This window comes from Mastigoproctus giganteus, chromosome 11, assembly GCF_048544385.1.
Source record: "Mastigoproctus giganteus isolate SK-2022 chromosome 11, ASM4854438v1, whole genome shotgun sequence".
NCBI lineage: Eukaryota > Metazoa > Arthropoda > Arachnida > Uropygi > Thelyphonidae > Mastigoproctus > Mastigoproctus giganteus.
This window is the reverse complement of record NC_143585.1, coordinates 20,566,825-20,591,141: the sequence shown is the minus strand read 5'-3', so window position 1 is coordinate 20,591,141 and position 24,317 is coordinate 20,566,825. Positions and strand designations below refer to the sequence as shown.

At 38.0% G+C, this 24,317-nt stretch overlaps 1 protein-coding gene across 1 annotated transcript in view; it reads right to left on the bottom strand.

The window, feature by feature from the left end:
* LOC150077761 (diacylglycerol kinase theta-like) overlaps nucleotides 1-23,747 on the bottom strand; it is a 517,440-nt gene extending 493,693 nt beyond the window's left edge. Inside the window, exon 1 of the mRNA XM_090385344.1 lies at nucleotides 23,265-23,747. Within this exon, the coding sequence (XP_090241470.1) occupies nucleotides 23,265-23,457 (193 nt within the window). The 5' untranslated portion in view covers nucleotides 23,458-23,747. The remainder of the gene's footprint in view (nucleotides 1-23,264) is intronic.
* Between the last annotated feature and the right edge of the window lie 570 nt (nucleotides 23,748-24,317).

The following is a 24,317-nucleotide window of genomic DNA, read 5'->3' as shown; positions in this document are numbered from 1 at the left end:
GTTATTCCCGGATTGGGTTAATGTAAGAAGCGGGGTTCCCCAAGAATCATTATTGGAACCACTGAAGGAGTGGTTCCAACACTGATACCTTGTTTCTGATTATCTTAAATGACATCTACGAAGGGATGGAGGGCATGAGGTCAAAACTTGCAGATGATGTAAAGATTAGTAGAATAGTTAATGATCACCACCAAGCAGAGCTTCTTCAGACTGACCTAGATAGACTTCCAGGATGGTCAGAAAAGTTTCTTTAATTCAGCAAAATGCAAGGTCTTACACCTGGAGAACAGCAACCCTAAAATAACTTATACACTTGGTGGAGTTGAAATAAAGTCTGTATGGAGGAACAGGACTTGGGAGTTACGATACGGTCAGACATGAAGTTGTCCAAGAATTGTGGACAGGTTGCAATGTTGCATGGTGTCCTAGCGATTTTTTTTTTTTTTTTTTGATTTGGTAGTTGTTGGCGCATCGGCTTCTGTGGCCATATTGCACCTCCCAAGGTTTTTGCAGTACATTGATCCAAGCCCGAGGCGGGAATCGAACCCGCGACCTTTGGGTTGCCGGGCAGGTACTTTACCCACTCGGCTAGCCCGGTCGGCTGTCCTAGCGATGATTTATCGAACGTTTGCAGGTAGAGATAACGACGTCATAATCACATAAAGGTGATTTTATAGCCTTAATGTGATTAAATTTTTAACAATTATTTTTTTTTTAAATTAGTACCGAAAAACCGGTATTTTTTGTATCAATACCGGGATCCCAGTATTGTAAGCCCTAGTCCGAGCTATGATGTGGTTACAAAGGAACTGGATGCAAAAAATATTTTGATATCATTTATTTGGATTTCAGGAAAGCTTTTGACACTGTTCTGCATGAAAGACTATTGTACAAGGAGCAGAATGGTATTAAGGGTAAGTTGCTACAATGGATAAAATGATGGTTAAGTGGGAGAAGACAAAGGGTGGTAATCAATGGGTGCTGCTCTTCGTGGACTAATGTTATTAGTGGATTCCCACAGGGTTCGGTGTTGGGTACACTGTTGTTTTATATTAGCATTAGTAGAGGCATTTGATGCAAGAAAGCAAGCTTATGCAGCATCAGCCAAAAAAAAAACCCACTTCCACTTCACCCCTCTGTTCGTTCAAAATACCTGTCCAGCTGAGCCTTAAACTTATTTAGGCTATCAACCTCCACCACAAGGGATGGAAGTCTGTTCCACCAACCAACCACCCGCTGGCTAAAGGCAAATTTCCGCACGTCTATCCTACATCTGTCTTTCCTCAATTTGAATTTATGCCCTCTCAGGTGATTTTTCTGAGATAGAGGAAGAATCCCATCAGCATTGAGCATGCTTAAACCATTCAAGGCTTTATACACCTCTATCAGATCACCTCGCTGGTGCCTAGTCTCCAGACACTGTAATTTGCAAAACTTAAGCCTTTCTTCGTAAGAGCACCCCTTTGTTCCATTCACTAATCTTGTTGCCCTTCTCTGTACTCGTTCCAGCAGCTCTACATCCTTCTTGAAATGAGGCCTCCAGACCTGTATACAGTACTCTAGGTGTGGCCTGACCATCGCCTTATACAATGGAATAATCACCTCCTTATCCCTGCTGGAAAAATTCCTGTATATCATTGACAATACTCCATGAGCTACTCTTGCAGCCCGTCTGCACTGCTCAGAGAACTTCATATCTGCCTGCACAACCACCCCCAAGTCCCTTTCATTCTCTACCACTGTCAGTGTAGTACGGTGTTGATACGTTGCTCTGGGGTTGCTGTTTCCCATGTGTAGTACTTTACATTTGTCAATGTTAAACTTCATTTGCCACCTCTCAGCCCATCTGCTCAACTTTTCCAGATCCTGTTGCAGCAGCATAGTGTCAGTAGTGTCCTTGACAACCCTGCCTACCTTTGTATCGTCTGCAAACTTGGACATTAAGCCCGATATACCATCATCAATATTATTTATAAATACAGAAAACAATAATGGACCCAACACTGAGCCCTGAGGGACTCCACTAATAACATCAGTCCACGATGAGCAGTGTCCATTGATTACCACTCTCTGTCTTCTCCCCCTCAACCACCCCTTTATCTATAGCAGCAATTTGCCTCCAATGTCACACTGCTCCAATTTGTGTAGCAGTCTTCCATGTGCAACAGTATCAAAAGCCTTTCTAAGATCCAAGTATATAATATCAAAGTTATTCCCTGCATCCAGTTCTTTTGTGACTGCATCATAGTATCCAATCAAGTTGGTCAGGCAAGACTTCCCCTTAACAAAACCATGCTGTGTCTGAGCTATAACTGAAGTCTTGTCTAAATGATCCTGCAGTGCTTCTTTAACCAGTGCCTCCATTAATTTTCCTGGAACAGAAGTTAAGCTCACAGGTCTATAATTACTTGTGTCAGCCTTTGATCCTCCTTTGTGAATTGGGGTCACATTTGCACATTTCCAGTCTATGGGTACCTCCCCTGAGTCCAAGGAAGCTCTCATAATTATGGCTAAGGGTTTGCTTACTTCTTTTGCTGCCTCCTTTAATATAACTGGATAGATCCCATCCACCCCGGGTGCCTTTCTTGTGTTTATCTTCAACAGTTTCTCCTCCACTTTACTCCCAGTTATTTCAAGATTCTGTAGCTTACTGCTAGAGTTGAATACACCTCTGGCATTCCCCTCGCTGAATAACTCCTCATGTGTGAATGTCGATGCAAAATATTCATTTAGTTTGTTAGCTACCTGAGCAGGATCATCAACACTTGACCCATCAATATCAAGTGGACCAATCTGATTCATCCCCTTCCTTCTAGAGTTTACATAAGTAAAGAACTCTTTGCTGTTTTTCTTTGCATCCCTTGCCAAGGATTTCTCGTAATCTGCCTTCGCCTGCCTAACCTCCTTTGTAACTTGGTTCCATATCAACTTGTATCTATCAGAGGCTTCTGTGTCATGTGTTAATTTGTATGTATCCCATGCATTTTTCTTCTCTGCCAAATGCCTCATTAGTTCATCTGACATCCATTTTGGCCTAAACCTTGAACAATATTTCTTAGTTGGTATGTAAAGCTTAGTAGCTTCCAAGATAAGTTCTTTGAATGCTTCCCATTTTGAATTTGCTGTTGGTAACATCATCAGTTGCTCCCACTGTATAGAATTTAAATACTGTCTCAGTCCATCGTAGTCGCCTTTACGGAAGCAATAACCCCTCCCTTTACCCCTAATAGTAGTTACCTCTTTGAGTAAATCCCACTTCAGCACACTGTGATCACTGCCACCTAGTGGTTCATTTATCTGCAGATTCTTAATGCATGAAGAATCACTGCTGATAATCAAATCAAGAGTATTACTCCCTCTAGTTGCCTCCCAAACATGCTGATGTAGAAAACAATCATCCAATAAATCCACAAAAGCCCTGCTAGTGTGTGAGTAACCAGCCCCCAAATTCCAGTCAATATCTGGGAAATTAAAATCTCCCATTATAAGACACTCTGATTTACTGGCCCACTCTATTTCCCTGTACAGTTCCTTATTATACTCATCAGAGTCATTAGGCCTATAGCACACTCCTACTCTCAATTTTGATCTCCTAATGTTTATGTCACACCAAACTGACTCCACACTGCACTGTCCAGCGATGTCGACTGGCTTCACTTCCTTGGTTTTTATGTGTTTCTTAACTAATAGCATAACCCCTCCCCCTTCCTATCCTGTCTATCCTTTCTGTAGACGTTGTACTCCCCAAATTGCAGTTCTGCATCCCTTATATCTGTGTGACACCAAGTCTCTGATATCCCAACAATATCTGCCTTCGATGTTTTGAGCAATACCTCAAATTCATCAAATTTATTTACTAAACTCCTAGCATTGGTGTACACGCAAGTATACCTGCACCTGTTTCTATTCTTAGCTACCCTAACACAACCCATGTGTTTACTTGTACCGCAATGGCTCCCAGCAGTCTCTGAAATACCATGCATCTTGTTTTTCAGGCTTCTGCTCATTCTAATAGAAGCAGTGCAAGAATCTCTTTCACCTCTGCCAGTGGCTACTGTCAATCTATTGGTCTTTGTCTCCCCCCAAGCTAGCAGTTTTCCGACCCACCTAACACTGCCTCGATAGCATCAGCAAATATTCTTGCAGAGTCCATGCATCTCCTCAAGCTAGCAGTTTTCTGACCCACCTAACTCTGCCTCAATAGCATCAGCAAATATTTTTGCACCCTTTCTATTTAAGCATATCCCATCCCTGTAGAAGCAGTCTCTCCTGTTAACAAGCACAGACCACGCTGAGAAAAATTCTACCCCTTGAGCCTTGCACAATCTCTCCAGGGTTAAATTGATCAACAAGGCTCTCATCATATACTCCCTCCTATTGTATCTGGGCAGAATTGCAGACACTTTCAAATTCAACCCTTCAAATTTACAAAATCTTGAACAGTTTAAATATGTCCCCATCAGCAAGCTGTATCAGTTTTGCAATTATATGTGAAAAAAATTACTTCTAAATCTATGAAACTTTTATAGGGCAGGGATGGAAAGGACAGGAATGGGGACACAGTCACCCAAGAAGTCTATATATAAGAAAATTATAAAAAATCATAAAATAAAAATTATATTATAAAAAAGTTTTTTTTTTTCATTTGAAGACAAACCTTTTAACAGTTCATCAGTCACACTCAGAGATGAAAACCATAATTGTGTGCAGAATTATATAGCAACAGAGTTCTCATTAGAAGCTTTCAAGTATATTAATTTTTTTATACTAAAAATTAAGACTGCTTACTAAGTAGTTTTTTTTTTTTTTTTTTAATCCCTATGGCACAAAAGAAAAAAATTGGGGTGTTTTTTGGGATGCAGGGCAGAAAGTTTTGCCATCAATGGCATAAGCAACAGGTTAGTATTAACAAAATGACAGACTGCTTTTATTTATTCTTCTTCACATGCTCTATATTTAGAATTTCAAAATTATGAGGTTCTCTAGCTGCAAAACTACTCCTTAACTAAAATCAAATATTTCAGATCTAGCTGTAGTTATACTTTCTTAATTTAAAGCTATGCCCAGTAATATGCACTAGAATTTGTACACATTTTATGCCACAATGCACTAATTTTATTGAAAGAAATATTGTTCAATGCTTAGACATACATTGATGTTAGGTGAACTAATGAGATTTGTGGTAGAGAAGAAAAGTGTGGAAGATAATACGGAAATCTATGATAGATATCAAGTAGTGTGCAATCAAGTCACAAAAGAAGTTAGGCAAGCTGATGCAGATTAAAAAAAAATGTTGCTGGCAAAGAACACAAAGAAAAGGAGCAAAACATTGTTGCATTTTTAACAGTAGAAGGAAGGAAATCAACATCAAGTGTACCATTGGTACACTTGGTCTAACTGTTGGTAAATCCTTCTCAGATTGCTAATAAACTAAATAGGTATTTTGCATCAATAGTCACACAAAGAATTCTTTAGGGAAGGAGATGCCAGAAATTTATCAAATTCTAACAGGGAGCTAAATGATTTTGTGATTACTGAGAAGAAAGTGGAAGAGTAATTGTTGAAGCTCAACTTAAAAAAGGCACATGGGGTGGAGGGGGATCTATCCAATTATATTAAGGGAGACGGCAATAGAGGTAAGCAAACACTTAGCCATAATTATGGGAGTATCTTTGGATTCAGTGGAGGTCCCTATGGACTGGAGATGTGTGAATGTATCCCCAATTCACAAAGGGAGATTAAGATGCCACATGAATAATTACAGACTTGTTAGCTTAACTTCTGTTCCAGGGAAAATAATGGAGTTACTATTAAAAGAAGTAATGCAGGACCATCCAGACAGGAATGCAATTGTACTGAAGTCACAGCATGGATTTATTAAGGGGCAATTTTGTCTGACCAATCTGATTGGATACTATGATGCAGTAACAAAAGGAATGAATGCAGAAAACAATTTTGATATCATATATTTCAATTTCAGGAAAAGCTTCTGATAGCATTGCACATAAATCACAGCTGTATAATTGGAGCAGTGTGGCTTTGAAGGCAAGTTACTGTATGGGACGTGACTAATCGGATGTCAGAAGACAGCGAGAGCAGTTATTAATGAACACTGCTCTTCCTGGACTAATGTTATAAGCAGAGTTCCCCGGGGTTCAGTGTTGGGCCCATTGTTGTTTTCTGTATTTCTTAATGATACTGATGAAGATATGTAAAGCTTAATGTCCAAGTTTGCAAATGATACAAACATTAGCAGGGTGGTTAATGACAGTGAGTGTAAACTGCTGCAACAAGATCTAAACAAATTAGGCTGATAGTCACAAAATGATAGTGAAAGTTTAACATTAATAAATGCAAGGTACTGCATATGGATAGTGGTAATCACAGATTAACATACCAACTGTATGGTACTACACTCATAGTAGCAGAAAACAAGATCTGGGGATAATTGTACAGTCAAATATGAAGTTCTCTGAGCAATGCAAACAGACTGCCAGGACAGCTCATGGAGTTTTTCTATGTTATATGGGAACTTTGCAAGCAAAGAGAAGGAAGTGATTATCCTGTTGTATAAGGCAATGATTAGGCCACATCTTCAGTACTGCATGCTTGGAGGCCACATTTTAGGAAGGATGTAAATCTGCTGGAACATAAGCAGAGAATGGCAAGGAGATTGGTGAAGGGAACAAAAGGGTAATCTTACCAAGAAAGGCTTCAGTTATGTAAATTGCTGTGTCTGAAGACTTGGTACCTATTAGGTGATATGATTGAGGTATTTCAAGCATTGAATGGCTTGAGCAAGCTTAATGCTGATAGCATTGATTACACGATGCTATAATCTAATTTCCCTCAGATTACACGAGGGAACGTAAATTCAAATAGAGGAAGAATAGTTGCAGGATAAATGTGTGGAGGTTTGCTTTCAGTCAGAGGGTGATTTACTATTGGAAAAAACTTCCAACTGTTGTTGTGGAAGCAGGTATGTTTAACAAATTCAAAGAATTAAAAAAAAATTATAGAAAGGTGATGTGGGAAGGTTTTTTTTGGTCGATGCTTTATAACAGTAGTAGTAAAGGATGCATGAAAGCAAGCTTATATAGCATCAGCAAAAAAAAAAAAAAAAAAACCTGTACAGTTCACCCACCCATAACTTCCAAGAATTTGTCTAGTTCTCCCTTGAATTTATTTAACCCATATACTTCCAGAACAACAGATGGAAGACTGTTCCAACAATCAACCACCCACTTGCTGAAGGCAAGCTTCCACATATCTATCCTGTAACCATCCTTTCTCAGCTCAAATTTATGTCCCCTCACATAAGTAGTTTCAGCAAGTGGAAGAATGCCATTAACATTCAGCATACTCAATCCATTCAAGGCTTTAAACACCCCAAATCATGTCTCCACAGGTGCCTAGTCTTGAGACACTTCAATTTGTAGAACTGAAGCCTTTCTAGAGGGTAAGAGTGCTCTTTTGTTCCCTTCACCAGTCTGGTTGCCCTTCTCTGCATGCATTCCAGCAGATCTACATCCTTCCTTAAGTGAGGCCTGCAGACCTATATACAGTACTCAAGATGTGGCCTAACCATGGCCTTAAACAAAGAGATAACCACTTCCTTATCCCTGCTAGCAAAGTTTCTCTATATTATTGACCAAACCCCCATGAGCTGTCCTGGCAGCATATCTGCACTCCTCATTTTTTTGTTATTTAGTTTTTAGGAGCATTAGCAACTAAGGCCATATTGCTCTGGGATATGTGGTGGTCATTCCCTGACCTTTCTGCATCCTCTGTATTTGGTGGTGACGAGCTTGAACCCCAGTCTAATCAAGAAGTGTGTGCTACACACTGCTGCTCCTTCCCACCTAGCTCCAGAGGTGCCTTGCACTCCTCAGAGAATTTCATATCTGACTACATAATTATCCCAAGATCTTTTTCATTCTCCACTACCCTGAATGTAATACCACAAAATTGATAAGTTACTCTGGGGTTACTGCTAGCCATACACAGTGCTCTGCATTTGTCAATGTTAAACTTCAACTGCCATTTCTCAGCCCATCAACTCAATTTTCATAGATCTTGTTGCAGTAGCTCACCCTGATGACTGTTCTTAACCACCCTGCCAATCTTTGTATTATCTGCTAACTTAGACATTAATCCTTATATAGCTTCATCAATATCATTGATAAATATTAAAAACAACAATGGGGAACTCCACTAAAAACATTAGTCCACAAAGAGCAGTGCCCGTTGATAACCACTGTCCATCTTCTTTACCCATAGCAGTAATTTACCAAGGGAGATAATAATTGCATCATCTGGAAACATCTGCTAACTCAGCCATGTTGCTTCAAAATGACTTGGATAGGCTGCATATATGCAACCTATCCAAGTAATTTTGAAGCAACATGGCTGAGTTCTGGTCATTAACTACCATTCTTTCCTCCAATTCATCAGCACACTTTGAGAGCTTTCACTACATTCCCTCAATAATGTGATTAAGATTAAAATCAGAGTAAGTCCTCAACAGCAATCCCTGTAGAAATACACTTGCTACAGTAGTCAATTAATAGCACAAGATAAAAAAAAAAAAAAAGTATCAATGCTGTATTACTCTTAATATCAGTAGTAGAATTGGCAAATAATACAAGAAAACAGGCTCATACAGCATCAAAAAAAAAAAAAAAAAACACCCCTACCCTTCCCATTTTAACTCTCCATACTCTAGTAGTTTATCTAGTTCTACCTTGAATTTATTCAAACTACCCCCCACTCTCTGCAACACCAGACAGCTGTTTGTTCTTTGAGCAAAAGGACATCAAGCTTCTTGAAAAGGTCCAAAAATGGACCCTTTCAAGATGGTAAGATCAGCAAAAAGTCAACCATACAAGGAAAGGACTCTGATTATGTGGGTTACAGAGCTTGGCAACCATGCACCTTAGAGGGGACCTCACTGAGGTTTATAAGGCTCTGAGAGGGATTAGTAAAATGAATGAGGCAGAATTTTCACTGTTATAAAGAATTCCAGAACTAGGGACCATAAATTCAAATTACAGAGAAAGGTTTTGAATGAATTCTAGGAAATTTTACTGAAAAAAAAAAAAGTTACCTCCACAGGTAGCTGACCTTTGAAGAAATTCAAAGGTCAATTGGATAGTTATTAAATGAGGATAGAAGCACACAATTTGTATTTTCTTATATACTTTATTTAGAATGATTGTTGCATAAATTAGAGTCATGTGTGTGGCGTGGCATCAGGCAAAACTTACTAATATGAATAAAGCAATGGCTTAGTGATAAGAGATAGACTAGTTATAAATGGCAGCTGCTCTTCATAGACTAATGCTATGAGTAAGGTCCTAATGTTCAGTGTTGAGCCTTTCACTGTTTTTAGGTGCATTTGTGCGCGCGCGCGCGCACACACACAATGATAAGCACCTACTGTCTTCACCATGGATATTTGCATGTAACAGAGGGACTCCCAATGAACAGATTTTCATGAAATTTTGTATCTGGGCTTGTTAAAAATATTTGTCAAGCCAAACCAATTTTCATTAAAATAAGACAAATAGAAATCCAGCAATTATTCCTTTTTTCTCCATACAATTTGTATCGAAAATAGAAATTCATCGATTAAATGAAGTTTTAATGCAGTATTGCTAGATTTAAACCAGTCCATGCATGCTTTTCTTTGCTTCTGTTATGCAAGACTCATGAACATGTCACTTGTGAAGAGATACACATACTTAAAAAAAATAAATAAGTAACAAATATTATACAGTTGGAATTAAATGGCTAAGTTTTGAGAATGAAAACCTATAGATTTTTATTAAGTATTCTATAAAGATATTATCTTATTAATTAATTGATAAAGAGATAACTATATTTACTTTTCATTTCTATTAATCACAGAAAATGAAAAAAAATTTTATTTAAGAAAAAACCAAATGCACTTGAAGTAATGCACTGTGTATTAATAATTATTAACAAGTTAATGTATGCATTGCATACATTAATAACTTACATTAATGATACTGACAAAATTATTTAAAGTCTGATGTCCAAGTTTTCTGATGATACAAAACAGGCATGACGGTTAATGACATTAACAAGGGTATGCTACTTCAAGATTTAATAAATAAAGTAGATGCATTTAAAAAAAAAAAAAAAAAAAAAAAAAAAAAATGGCAATTGAGGTTTAACAGTGATAAATACAAAGTACTGCATTCAAATAGCAGAAGTCCTAGAATAACATTCCATTTGAATAGCATCAAACTCAGGGTGGTTGATAAACTTGAACAGCTCACAGACTTCTATCAATGATAAACAGGACCTTTGCCAGAAGAGATAGAGATGACTATCCCATTGCTGTATAAAGAAAATGACAATGAGATAAAGCAAAGACAACTGGATACTGAATATAAGTTTAGAAATCTCATTTTAGGAAGGACATACATTTGTTGGAAAAGGTGCACAGAAGAGCAATAAGATTAGTTGGGAGCACAAAAGGTACTCTTACTAATAAAGACTGAGGTACTGTAAATTGCAGCATCTGGAAACTAGGCATCCATGTGGTGACTTAAGTGTTTAAGCCTTTAAAAGAGTTGTGTAAACTAAAATGTTATAAAACGCATGCGGTGCATTACATTTTTATTTCTTATATTAATTTTTTATTTTTTTTTGTGATTAATAGAAGTGAAAAGTAAACAGTTAATTTTTTACCAATGAATTACTAATTAACTTAATAATAAATAAAAGTAATTGTTTTCAATACACTGCACACACCTCATAATGTAGTATTCTGTAATTTCATAAAATAAATAAATTAATAAATTAAAAAAGAGCTCAGATGGTAATGTGAAGCCAACATTTTTGTAATGTAATGTACTTCACTTATTTCCTCTTAGATTTTAATAACAATTGAAGGATAACACATAAGGGGCATAACCTACCTGGCAACATCCCATCCTCCTCACCACTGCCTGCATGCTGATTTCTCTTCTTTTGTGGCATGTGTGGGATGCTAACGCTGATTGCAACTGGTCTGACCAGTGTGGGATTGTCAGGCCCCCTCTGACTTTAACTCCCCCAAATACTTCCAGTGTGCCCAACTCCCCTACAAACTTTAATCTGGTGGGCACTAACCACCTTAAATATTTGATGCTGTTCTTACCAAGAACAGCATAAAATATTGCTTCCCCTCTCCACCGTGGAGTGTGGGCTGCCTATGCAGGGGTGCACTTTTGTCCCCTATCCTTCTAATTCTTGTTGAAAGTCTTCCTATCATCCACTACCAACCTTCAACTATCATCCCAACTCAAACTGTCACCAGCACTCTTTTACAACAAAAACTTCGTTTTTTTTTTTTTTTTTACCCTACTGGTAAGCTCAGATAATGCCAGTATTTTCCCCCACCAAAGCATCTAATCCCTATTACATGGCCCAGCTCTCCATGCCCAGGATGGTAACTAGGGGTCAGTGGTGCTCCACAGGCCCTAAGCTATAAGGCCAGATGAACAACATACCCTACATTACACTAACATAAACCACATACCATTCACACTAGCTGGCCTTTGCAGAGAACTATACTGAGTACAAGAGAACTGATTGTGGAAAATTACTAGTGCTGCCTGACCCTAATCACTATGTACGTATGTGAAAGTACTGTACTATACCCAGCAAAGCCAATCAATGTAGTGATGAATGTGTGTCAGAGAGAGAGAGAGAGAGAGAGAGAGAAAAAAAAAAATGGTATAATAGTGTGATTGTATTGTTTCTGTTGAATGATAGGCATCTTAGCCCAATAGGTAACAGAATACACCATCTACTGGTTTCCTTCCTTGCCCCATGGAGACGGGCTGGACTGTAAAGCATTCCAAATATATTATCAGTTTATTTCTCTGTTGAGGAGACACCACTGGGACAGCCATTGACTAGAAGGGTGCAAGTTACTTCTAAGGTGTGAAGCAGACCCAAGAGCAAAAGGTTACAAAGTCCATGGGACATTCACCCTGAAAGGTTGAATATAGAATTTTGAAATACATAAGTAATTATGATTTTATAATTTAAAATTTTGGCATCTTTGACATCATAGAATGTTTAAAATTTTAAAATCTTAGGTTGACATCTAGAATACTGAGATTATATAGTTAAAAGGAATCAACATTAAATGAAGATAATATCAATTAACTTGAAGATAATATCAAGTGGCTGTGCAATACAGTTGCACAAAAAGATAGGAGTGAGCAGAGACTTTCAATCTGTAGGCTTTTTCGTTACAGAGCTTTTCCGGTTCAATTCTTAGTTGACTGAAGAGTTCTACTGTGTTTGCTGGAAAAAAGCAACTTAGGCTGTCCATAATTTTTAAGTTGCTTTGAAGAGGATGTCTTGTTTCGGCATTCCTGGTGGCTTCTCGACGAGAGTGAAACAAGCCATCAATACTGGGAGCATCTAATCGTCTTGTTAGCAGTTCGACTAATGTGAAAATGTGTCTTGTGTTAATTGTCTGTTTCCAGGAAGGAATACTGAGATTGGAAAGTAGGATGACTCTAGAGATAATAAATGGGTGATTCGAGATCCTGTTCAGCCATCTCAAGAGCCAGTATTCAATACTAGGGAAAGCTTTCAGGTTGCACGGTGTGGGCAGAGGACCAAATCTGTGAAACATACAGTGGAAAAGGAAGCATACATTTCAAGATATACTTTTTGACAAGATCTGGGTTTCTAATGCCAATTAACCCCTGTTTGGCAGCCCAGAGCATTGCATATGTTTTTGCTTTGATATAATCAAAGTGGTCGGAGAATGTTAGTCCCTCATCCCATTTTAGGCCAAGGCCTACGTGCGATTTAACCATTAGAACTTCACATCCGCTTAACAACATAGAGATATTGTTCCTGCAATTTTTCTTTGTAATTGTTATCTGGGCAGATTTGCTTGGGTTTAAATGTTGTCCAATACAGTCGAGATAACGCTCCAGTTCTTTTATTGTGTTATTGGCTTGTTGATTTTTTTTTGCTTAACTTGTTGTAGATCTTTAGATTTGACAAAGAATTTCAGGTCATCAGCACATATAATAAAGTTGTCTTTGTGGGACGCAAAAAATTGTTCCAAAGCTGCAGCAAATAAGTGATGAGAGAATGCCTCCCTGTGACACTCCTTGTGAAATGGAGTAATTAGCATTAGTAGAGGCATATGATGCAAGAAAGCAAGCTTATGCAGCATCAGCCAAGAAAAAAAAAAAAAAAAAAAAAAAACACCACTTCCGTTTCACCCCTCCGTTCTTCGAAATACCTGTCCGGCTCAGCCTTACATTTATTTAGGCTATCAACTTTCATTTAGTTTGTTAGCTACCTTAGCAGGTTCATCAACAGTTGAACCATCGATATCAAGTGAACCAATCTGATTCATCTCCTTTCTTCTAGCGTTTACATAGCATTAGCATTAATAGAGGCATTTAAAAATACCACTTCCACTTCACCCCTCTGTTCGTTCAAAATACCTGTCCAGCTGAGCCTTAAACTTATTTAGGCTATCAACTTCCACTACAAGGGATGGAAGTCTGTTCCACCAACCAACCACTCGCTGGCTAAAGGCAAATTTCCGCACGTCTATCCTACATCTGTCTTTCCTCAATTTGAATTTATGCCCTCTCAGGTGATTATTCTGAGCGAGAGGAAGAATCCCATCAGCATTGAGCATGCTCAAACCATTCAATGCTTTATACACCTCTATCAGATCACCTCGCTGGTGCCTAGTCTCCAGACACTGTAACTTACAAAACTTAAGCCTTTCTTCGTAACAGCACCCCTTTGCTCCATTCACTAATCTTGTTGCCCTTCTCTGTACTCGTTCCAGCAGCTCTACATCCTTCTTGAAATGAGGCCTGCAGACCTGTATACAGTACTCTACGTGTGGCCTGACCATTGCCTTATACAAGGGAATAATCACCTCCTTATCCCTGCTAGAAAAATTCCTATATATCATTGACAATACACCATGAGCTACTCTTGCAGCCCGTCTGCACTGCTCAGAGAACTTCATATCTGCCTGCACAACCACCCCCTGGTCCCTTTCATTCTCTACCACTGTCAGTGTAGTACCACAGAGTTGATACGTTGCTCTGGGGTTGCTGTTTCCCCATGTGTAGTACTTTACATTTGTCAATGTTAAACTTCATTTGCCACCTCTCAGCCCATCTGCTCAACCTTTCCAGATCCTGTTGCAGCAGCATAGTGTCAGTAGTGTCCTTGACAACCCTGCCTACCTTTGTATCGTCTGCAAACTTCAACATTAAACTTGATATACCATCATCAATATCATTTATGAATACAGAAAACAATAATGGACCCAACACTGAGCCCTGAGGGACTCCACTAATAACATTAGTCCACGATGAGCAGTGTCCATTGATTACCACTCTCTGTCTTCTCCCCCTCAGCCACCCCTTTATCCACAGCAGCAATTTGCCTCCAATGTCATACTGCTCCAATTTGTGCAGCAGTCTTCCATGTGCAACAGTATCAAAAGCCTTTCTAAGATCCAAGTATATAATATCAAAGTTATTCCCTGCATCCAGTTCCTTTGTGACTGCATCATAGTATCCAATCAAATTGGTCAGGCAAGACTTCCCCTTAACAAAACCATGCTGTGTCCGAGCTATAACTGAAGTCTTGTCTAAATGATCCTGCAGTGCTTCTTTAACTAGTGCCTCCATTAATTTTCCTGGAACAGAAGTTAAACTCGCAGGTCTATAATTGCTTGTGTCAGCCTTTGATCCTCCTTTGTGAACTGGGGTCACATTTGCACATCTCCAGTCTGCGGGTACCTCCCCTGAGTCCAAGGAAGCTCTCATAATTATGGCTAAGGGTTTGCTTACTTCCTCCGCTGCCTCCTTTAATATAACTGGATAGATCCCATCCACCCCCAGGTGCCTTTCTTGTGTTTATCTTCAACAGTTTCTCCTCCACTTTACTCTCAGTTATTACAAGATTCTCTAGCTTACTGCTAGAGTTGAATACATCCCTGGCTTTCCCCTCGCTAAATAACTCCTCATGTGTGAATGTCGATGCAAAATATTCATTTAGTTTGTTAGTTACCTGAGCAGGATCATCAACAGTTGACCCATCTATATCAAGTGGACCAATCTGATTCATCCCCTTCCTTCTAGAGTTTACATAAGTAAAGAACTCTGTGCTGTTTTTCTTTGCATCTCTTGCCAAAGGTTTCTCGTACTCTGCCTTCGCCTGCCTAACCTCCTTTGTAACTTGGTTACAGATCAACTTGTATCTATCATAGGCTTCTGTGTCATGTGTTAATTTGTATGTATCCCATGCATGTTTCTTCTCTGCCATATGCCTCAGTTCATCTGACATCCATTTAGGCCTAATCCTTGAACAATATTTCTTAGTTGGTATGTAAAGCCTAGTAGCTTCCAAGATACTTTCTTTGAATGCTTCCCATTTTGCATTTGCTGTTGGTAACATCATCAGTTGGTCCCACTGTATAGAATTTAAATACTGTCTCAGTCCATCGTAGTCGCCTTTACGAAAGCAATAACCCTTCCCTTTACCCCTAGGTAAAGGGAAGGCTTATTGCTTGTAACTTCCACAAGGGATGGAAGTCTGTTCCACCAACAAACTACCCCCTGGCTAAAGGCAAATTTCCGCACATCTATCCTACATTTGTCTTTCCTCAATCTAAATTTATGCCCTTTCAGGTGATTATTCTGAGGAAGAGGAAGAATCCCATCGGCATTGCGCATGCTCAAACCATTCAAGGCTTTATACACCTATCAGATCACCTCACCATTGCTAGTCTCCAGACTGTAATTCGCAAAACTTAAGCCTTTCTTCGTAAAAGCAACCCTTTGTTCCATTCACTAATCTCATTGCCCTTCTCTGTACTTGTTCCAACAGCTCTACATCCTTCTTGAAATGTGGCCTCCTGTCCAGTATACAGTACTCAAGGTGTGGCCTGACCATTGCCTTATACAAGGGAATAATCACCTCCTTATCCCTGCTAGAAAAATTCCTGTATATCATTGACAAGACACCATGAGCTACTCTTGCAGCCCGTCTGCACTGCTTCATTCTCTACCACTGTCAGTGTAGTACCACAGAGCTGATACATTGCTCTGCGGTTGCTGTTTCCCATATGTAGTACTTGACATTTGTCAATGGGCAATAAAATTGTCATTACAGATTACGAGGCATCTTTTCTTCAGAATGTTACATAAAATCTTCAGGAGATTGCCTTGTATTTTGAAGTAGAAAGATAACTTTTTTTCCCCCCGAGTCGTTATCGAGATATTGTCAAAAGCTGCAGATATGTCTAGGAAGATAATATCAAGCTGTTCCTTATTGTTGAGAGTTTTCTGCATCCAAAAAAAAGGTCTCAAGGAAATTTGTGACAGTTGATCTTCCAGATAAGATGGAGTGTAGGTGCAGAGGATGATTCCCAAAGCAGTGTTGAGCAAGTGCTGAGAGAAGGGTCTTCTAAAAAATTTTCAAAATGGTACAACTTATGGCTATGGATATTTGGCGTTTTTTTGGTTACTTTACTTTGGGAATGGGCTTGACTATTTTAGGAGTATAGTTAATAAATTTGATGAGCTTGAAGCGACATCAAATTTATTAACATTTTTTAATTTATTAACATTTGATGAGTTTGAAGTGACATACATCAAAGGCAGATATTGTTGGGATATCAGACACAGATATAAGCAGTGCAGAATTGGAATTTGGGGGGGGTACAATGTGTACAAAAAAGGGTAGAAGGACAGGAAGGGAGGAGTGGTTATGCTGTTAGTTAAGAAACACATAAAATCTAAGGAAGTGCATCCAAATGATGTTGGTGGACAATGCAGCGTTGAGTCTGTTTGGTGTGAAATACGAACTGGGAAAGGAAAAATGAGAATAAGTGTGTGTTATAGGTCTAATGAATCTGATGAGTATAATGAGCAGTTGTGCAGAGAAATAGAGTAGGCCAGTAAATCAGAATGTCTTATAATGGCGCATTTTAACTTTCCACATATTGACTGGAACTTGTGGGGTGGTCACTCACACTCTAGCAAGACTTTTGTGGATTTATTGGATAACTGTTTTCTACAGCAACATGTTCAAGAGGCAACCAGAGGGAGTAATACTCTTGATCTGATTATCAGCAGTAATTATTCATGCATTAAGAATTTGCAGATAAAGGAACCACTGGGTGACAGTGATCACAATGTGCTGATGTGGGAATTACTTAAAGATGTAACTACCATCGAGGCTAAAGGGAAGGGCTTTTGCTTTTCTAAAGGTGACTACAGAGATCTCAAACAGTTTTTAAATTCTGTACAGGGGGATCAAATGATTATGTTACCAACGTTGAATTCTAAATGGGAAGCCTTCAGGGACTTAATTTTGGAGGCTACTAGGCTTTTCATTCCAACTAAGAAATTCTGTTCAAGGTTTAGGCCTAAATTGATGTCAGATAAATTAATGAGGCTCGTGGCAGAGAAGAAGAATGTATGGGATGTATATAAAGTGTCCGGTGACATAGAAGCCTATGGCAGGTATAAACTAGTCTGTAATCAAGTCACAAAAGAAGTTAGGCAGGTGAAGGCAGATTACAAGAAATCTTTGGCAAAGGATGCAAAGAAAAACAGTAAAGAGTTCTTTACTTATGTAAACTCTAGAAGGAAAGGGATGAATCATATTGGAGCACTCAACATAGATGAGTTGACTATTGATGATCATGCTCAGGTATCTGATAAACTGAATGAGTATTTTGCAGCTACATTCACACATGAGTCATTTAATGAGGGGGAGGGTCAGAAGTTTAACAAATGCTAACAGGGAACTAAGTGATTTTGTAATAACTGAGAGCAAAGTGGAGGAGAAATTGTTGAAGATAAACTAAGGAAGGTACCTGGGGTGGATGGGATCTATCCAGTTATATTAAAGGAGGCAGCAAAGGAAGTAAGCAAACCCTTAACCATAATTATGGGAGCTTCCTTGGACTCAGGGGAGGTCCCCATGGACTCAGTAGCGTAGCTACCATGTATGCAGGCAAGGCAATTGCCTCTGGGCCTAGCATCTTTGGCTGTCTTCTCTTTATGCAATTTTCATTAATTAAGTAAGGGCCCGAAAAAGGGTAGTTACGCTACTGCATGGACTGGAGGTTTGCAAATGTATCACCAATTCACAAATGGGGTTCAAAAGGTGACACAAGTAACTACAGACCTGTTAGTTTAACTTGTGTTCTGGAGAAAATAATGGAACCACTGGCTAAAGAAGCATTGCAGGATCATCTAGACAAGACTGCAGTAATAAATAATCTGTTTATACTCCAGGACGACCAAACAGTCAGAGGAGTTAACAAGATAGACAGAATACAAGAAACAGAACCGTATTCAGCAGTCACGGGCTTGAACCCCGGTCACTAAAGGCATGTGTTCTTATGCACACATGCGCCTGACCACTAGGCTACGGAGGCCCTTAATAGTTAAGACACAGCATGGGTTTGTTAAAGGGGTCTTGTCTGACCAATTTGATTGGATACTATCATGTGGTCACAAAGGAACTGAATGCCAAAAATAATTTTGATATCGTATACTTGGATTTCACGACAGCTTTTGATACTGTTGCCCATGGAAGACTGCTGTACAAACTGGAGAGGTATGGCATTAAGTGTAAGTTGCTACAATGGATAAAGGGATGGTTGAGTGGGAGACGACAGAAAGTGGTAATCAATGGACACTGCTCTTCGTGGACAAATGTTGTTAGTGGAGTTCCCCAAGGTTCAGTGTTGGGCCCATTGTTGTTTTACATATTTATCAATGATATTGATGAAGGTATATCAGGTTTAATGTCCAAGTTTGCAGATGATACAAAGGTTGGCAGGGTTGTTAACGACAGTAAAGACAGTATGCTACTCCAACTGGATCTAGATAAGTTGGGAAAACGGGCTGAGAAGTGGCAACTGAAGTTTAACATTGACACATGCAAAGTACTGCATATGGGTAGAAACGTACCAACTCTGTGATACTACACTCAGGGAAATGGAAAGTGAAAAAGACCTGGGGGTAAATGTGCAGTCAAATATGAAGTTCGCTGAGCAGTGTAGATGGGCTGCCAGGGCAGGTCATGAAGGGCAGGTCATATATAGGAATTTTGCTATCAGGGACAGTGAGGTGATTATTCTGTTATATAAGGCAATGGTCAGGCCACACAGAGTACTGTCTACATGCCTGGAGGCCTGATTTTAAGAAGGATGTAGAGTTGCCCTTAATACCAACACTGCTCCAATTTGTACAGCAGTCTTTTATGTGGAACAGTATCAAAAGATTTCCTGAAATCCAAGTAAATGATATCAAAATTATTATTTTTTGAATTCAGTTCCTTTGTAACCACATTGTAGTAACCAATCAAATTGGTCAAACAAGACTTCCCATTAACAAACCCATGCTTTGTTGAAGTATAATTGTGGCCTTTTCTAGATGATCCTACATTACTTCTTTTACAAAAGTATATATATACACAATGTACCCTTCACAGCAGCAATGCCAGGGGCTTTACATTGGCTGGGGGACAAAGGCCTTGGGGAACAGGGCCCACATTAAGATTCGGGTTCATCCCCCCCATAGCCAATAACAGAATAAGTTTCAGAAATTATTTACAATATATTTGTACAGACCTACTTTTGACATTATTTACAATATTATACAGACATACTTTTTGACTTTATTATACTGCCCACATTACTGTGCAGTTTGCCTGGTTGAGGTTAGGCCATCAAGGATCTGTCTCTGGTATTTCCGGTCCTTTGCAAATTTTTGAGGTCGACGTCAATTGTTTGGACTGTGATGAGCATCTGTCTGGGGAGAAATGGTCGCTAAGGGGTAGTATATTAGGGTGGGAGCTGACCTCAGTCTGGGTTGAGGAATTCTCGAGCAGCTCCCAGTAACTATTATTTTTTCTGGAACAGAAGTTAAACTAACAAGTCTTTAATTACTCGTGTCACCCTTTGATCCTCTTTGTGAACTGGGGATACATTCACACATCGGCCTCTATGGTGACCTCCCCTGAATTCAAGAATGCTCTCATAATTATGCCAAGGGTTTGCTTAGTTCCTTCACTACCTCCCTTAATATAACTGGATAGATCCTATCACCCCAAGTGCCTTTCTTATGTTTTAACTTCAGCAATTTCTCTTCCACTTTCCTCTCATTTATAACAAAATCATGTATCTCTCTGTTAGAGCTTGATAAACCTCTGGCATCCCAAAATATTTAAAAGAGGAATGGATAAATTATTAGAATGAACAGGCAAATGAATTGGGAAGAGTTTATACATCTGCCAAAAAAAAAAAAACTTTCTTCCTTGCATCATTTTACCAGTAGTAATACTAATTACAGAAGCAAAGGAAATGCACATTGTCAAATTGCTAGATTTCCTTTATTGCCATAATCCCTATCTGTCAATAACAATTCATATCATACCAGAAATGAGGGAAAAAACAAAAAACATATGATTCATAGAATAAATATGTATACACTGTTCAAGTGGAACAAGTGATTGCTAGTAAAACATAAAATAAGAAAGGATTCCTGGTCAGACATAAGCAAATTAGATATAAGAAAATTTGCTTTTACTGAAAAAATAATTTTGTCATCAGATAAAAAATCCCATTAAATCACATGGAACTCAATGGCTTAGGTAATTTTAATGCATTTGAGAAATACAACTATTGAATTGAGAATGCCATTTATAATTATACTAAACAGGGAAATGCTTATGGGAATTTGGTTTTTATCCTTTGTCCGATACTCGATAAGTTTTGCTTTCTATACTTCTACGAGATCTGAAACTAATTTTGCAAAAGAAACTCAGCAACTAAACAGGCATATGAATCATATTTCCTAAATAAGAACTTCAAGTGAAAAGGAAATTAACAGTTGATGTTTTGGATATAAATGATATTTTAAACTTTAGGTATTACATCACTTGAAGTTATTCTCATTTAGTTTCCAAACTTACGGAACCTACATTCCATATTATTAATAACACTATGTATAACCTGAAAAGACTAATGACACATATGGCAAGAAGGGAAAATATGATTCTGAAAACTATTAACTCCAACCTGCCATTGTCAATTATCTTCCAGTTTTAGAAATCACTTATTTCTTCTGATATGATAATAGCTGCTCCAAAATAATTTATTTATCCCCAAAACAAGAAGAAATTATTTTGTGCACTATTCTTCTTTAGGCAAATTACACAGGTAATGTGAGTTTCTGAACTGCAATCCACCAGTGGGCAGCAGAAAAATCTGGGCAGATCTCATTAAAAATTAAATAAAAATAATATGCAATAACAGATAAATGCTTTTTAAAAATTATATTTAGAATTTTAATATGGAAAATGGAGTGATTAAATAAAATACAACATATATAAATCAATAGATATACTATTTTGTTAATTATATTTACAATTTGGATGGGAAAAATTGATAAAAGCCAAAATAATAAGTATATCTAAACAGAACTTCATAAAGGATGGATCACAGCTTTTGAGAAATGCTGCCCTAGAACATGTTCAAGGAGCAGCAATTCCTAATTGCTATCTAATGTAGTTTGCAATCTGTGTGAAAATATGGTACCACATCATGTTTCAACTGGCCCAGTGATATTTTATTATTAACCTAGAAACAAATTTTATTTTTAGGATGAAAATAATGGGGTTAACAAGGCCAAAGTCTTATAATTACATTTAGACTTTTAAAAATGTCCTGCTTCTTTATTTCTTATTACAATAATCTGTTGATCAAACGTTAACAATTAAATATTTTTCTAAATAAATGGACTGTATCCTAAACATATGACTCCTATTAAATTTTTAAAAATAATATAATAATATTTTATATATATCCTCATAATATACAATATCACAGACTATAAATTAAAATTTTAATGTGGTAATTTGACAGCATAAAACACTAAAACTACATGGAGCGGCAGGATAGTGCATTAGATGTGATGCACCAGGCTCTGATAAAAGCAGAGCTAACATAGTTTAAACAAAAGCAAGGAAGTGACAAAACCAGCCCTGCACCCAGGCCCCAGATCCCATTGTGCAGTCCTGTGAAACATATACATTTAGTATTAGTAATACTACATATACAACTAAGCAATAACAAATAACTTTTCGTTTTTTCTTAACTGTCTATTATATTCGTATTTAATATTTTAGCTTCATCATTTTAACAGAGCAATTTTCAATAAACTGTGAAACAAAAATTTAAATAATCATAAAATGAGTATTGTTCAGCACTAAAACTCATAAGAAAACATTTTTAGCTAGTTATCTCTAACTTAGTTACTCATTACATGCAAAATAGCAATGCATTATTTCTATTTATTCTGGAGCATCATTCCCTTAACATATATGCTCATATGTGTATTCTTCTTCTAATTGATACTTGAAGATTTGTAATCTATAGGGTGGTTCGTATGTTCTCACAGCCAGTTATTTAAAAATCGCTATTTATGCTTAAACAACAGCTGATATTAGAAATGTTTCCATAGTAACCGCTGCAATTAAATTATTATAATGGTGGGGTACATAAAGTTCCGCCGAAGTCTTAATTCTGCAAGAGTAAAAATTAAAGACGCTGGCAGCCTAATTGTGGCTTCAATATAATCATCTTCAGGTTTTTTTTGTTTTGTTTTTTTTCGTTCAATTAAGAAAATCGACCGAAAGCAAATGTAAGAACTCATTTTTTATTTAGTAATACTTTTTAAATCAAATTTCACTGTATATCCCTCAATTTATTCTTTGCCTCATATTATTATGAATCTCATATCAGATGTTTAGTGTTATTTATTTAATTTTTGTTCTCACGTTTCTATTGAGTATCTATTCTCTTAACTTTCAACAAAATTTTACTAGTATTTGCTGTCTCAAAATAAACCATTCCTACTTGACAACGTCAAAAAATTTATACAATACAAAATGTATGCACATGACGCCATTATCCCTATAAAAATTTAACTTCACACAGTGGCTAAACAAATACTAAACAAACGAAACAGCAGAAATAATTGCACAAGTATTTTGATGAGACACAGTACTCCACAGAATTCTTGAATCGTCGAAGGCAGATAAATATTGCAGTGAAGCCTATTTACGAGCGAATACATAGGCGCGATTGACCCTCCGATTTGACACAATCGTATATATACTGATTTATAAATCCTTCAAAAGCACCATTAGCTACCTACCTTCACAAACGTATCCCTGTCCTATAAGTCCCCAAAGCATATCCGTACAATGATGGCAGTAAGTAGGCTTATGAAATGTTTTCTTCGTGAAATAATGACCATGTCCATGCTCGAAATCCGGTAATGTCTCCGTAGTAGGGCTCGGATTGTCGCTAGGCCTACCGCCCACATTAGGCCTAGCGATAGAAGCCATATTGTTCCACCGGCGGAATAAACCAGACACCGCTTGGAGAGCCAGTGGTTCCTCTACGAAATATCCAATCCTTCAGATTGTACCAATCAACAAAACTTGCTGTGACCACATGGAAACAGAAATGGTTATTTTAAATCACAGATTTCCAAACACACCACTGCCTTCCTGGCTCTACTTATAAAGTGCCACATAACTGGTTCTCAGCATCACTTCATCACTTTTTCCGCCATAAGATGCGGTCTTTTAGCACGACGGAGAGCCAGCCAGTACCTATCCGCGAACCACCCCTCCCATCGTTCCATCGCTATTGCGTGGTAGCGCATTTTACCATTAACGGTATCGTGATGTTAGCGGCATCTTGAGGAAACCACTACCACTTTTCGCTGTGCAAAAGTTGCACGGTTGCGAACTGTCCTTTTATTTCTTCAACTTTTGTGTAGTGGTCCATGATCACGTGATAGTATTGTATATACTATATTATACTGTTCATAAATGTTATTGATAAAATAATTGAGTTGTTAACGTCGGCCTTTGACCTTCTTAGTTAAACTTGCCAACCATACGGATTCTCCGGGAAATCCCCCATTAATGATGTGGTCTCCCCCCTCCCGCCTCCTCCACCTCCTCCTCCTCCTCCTCCTTCTTTTTTAAAAGAAAAGAAGAGAAGAGAAAGTGTTCTGAATTAAAATCGGTGCTGTCATTCGAAAATGCTAATAAAGAATGCAATTGGCAAAAAAGATAAAGATGTAATATATATATATATTTAATTGGCATTCCAAAATTCGAAAACATTATTCACGAATATGCTCGTACTTGTTGTTGGCAGTGATCATCTTAACATCCTGGAATACGTTTTTGGG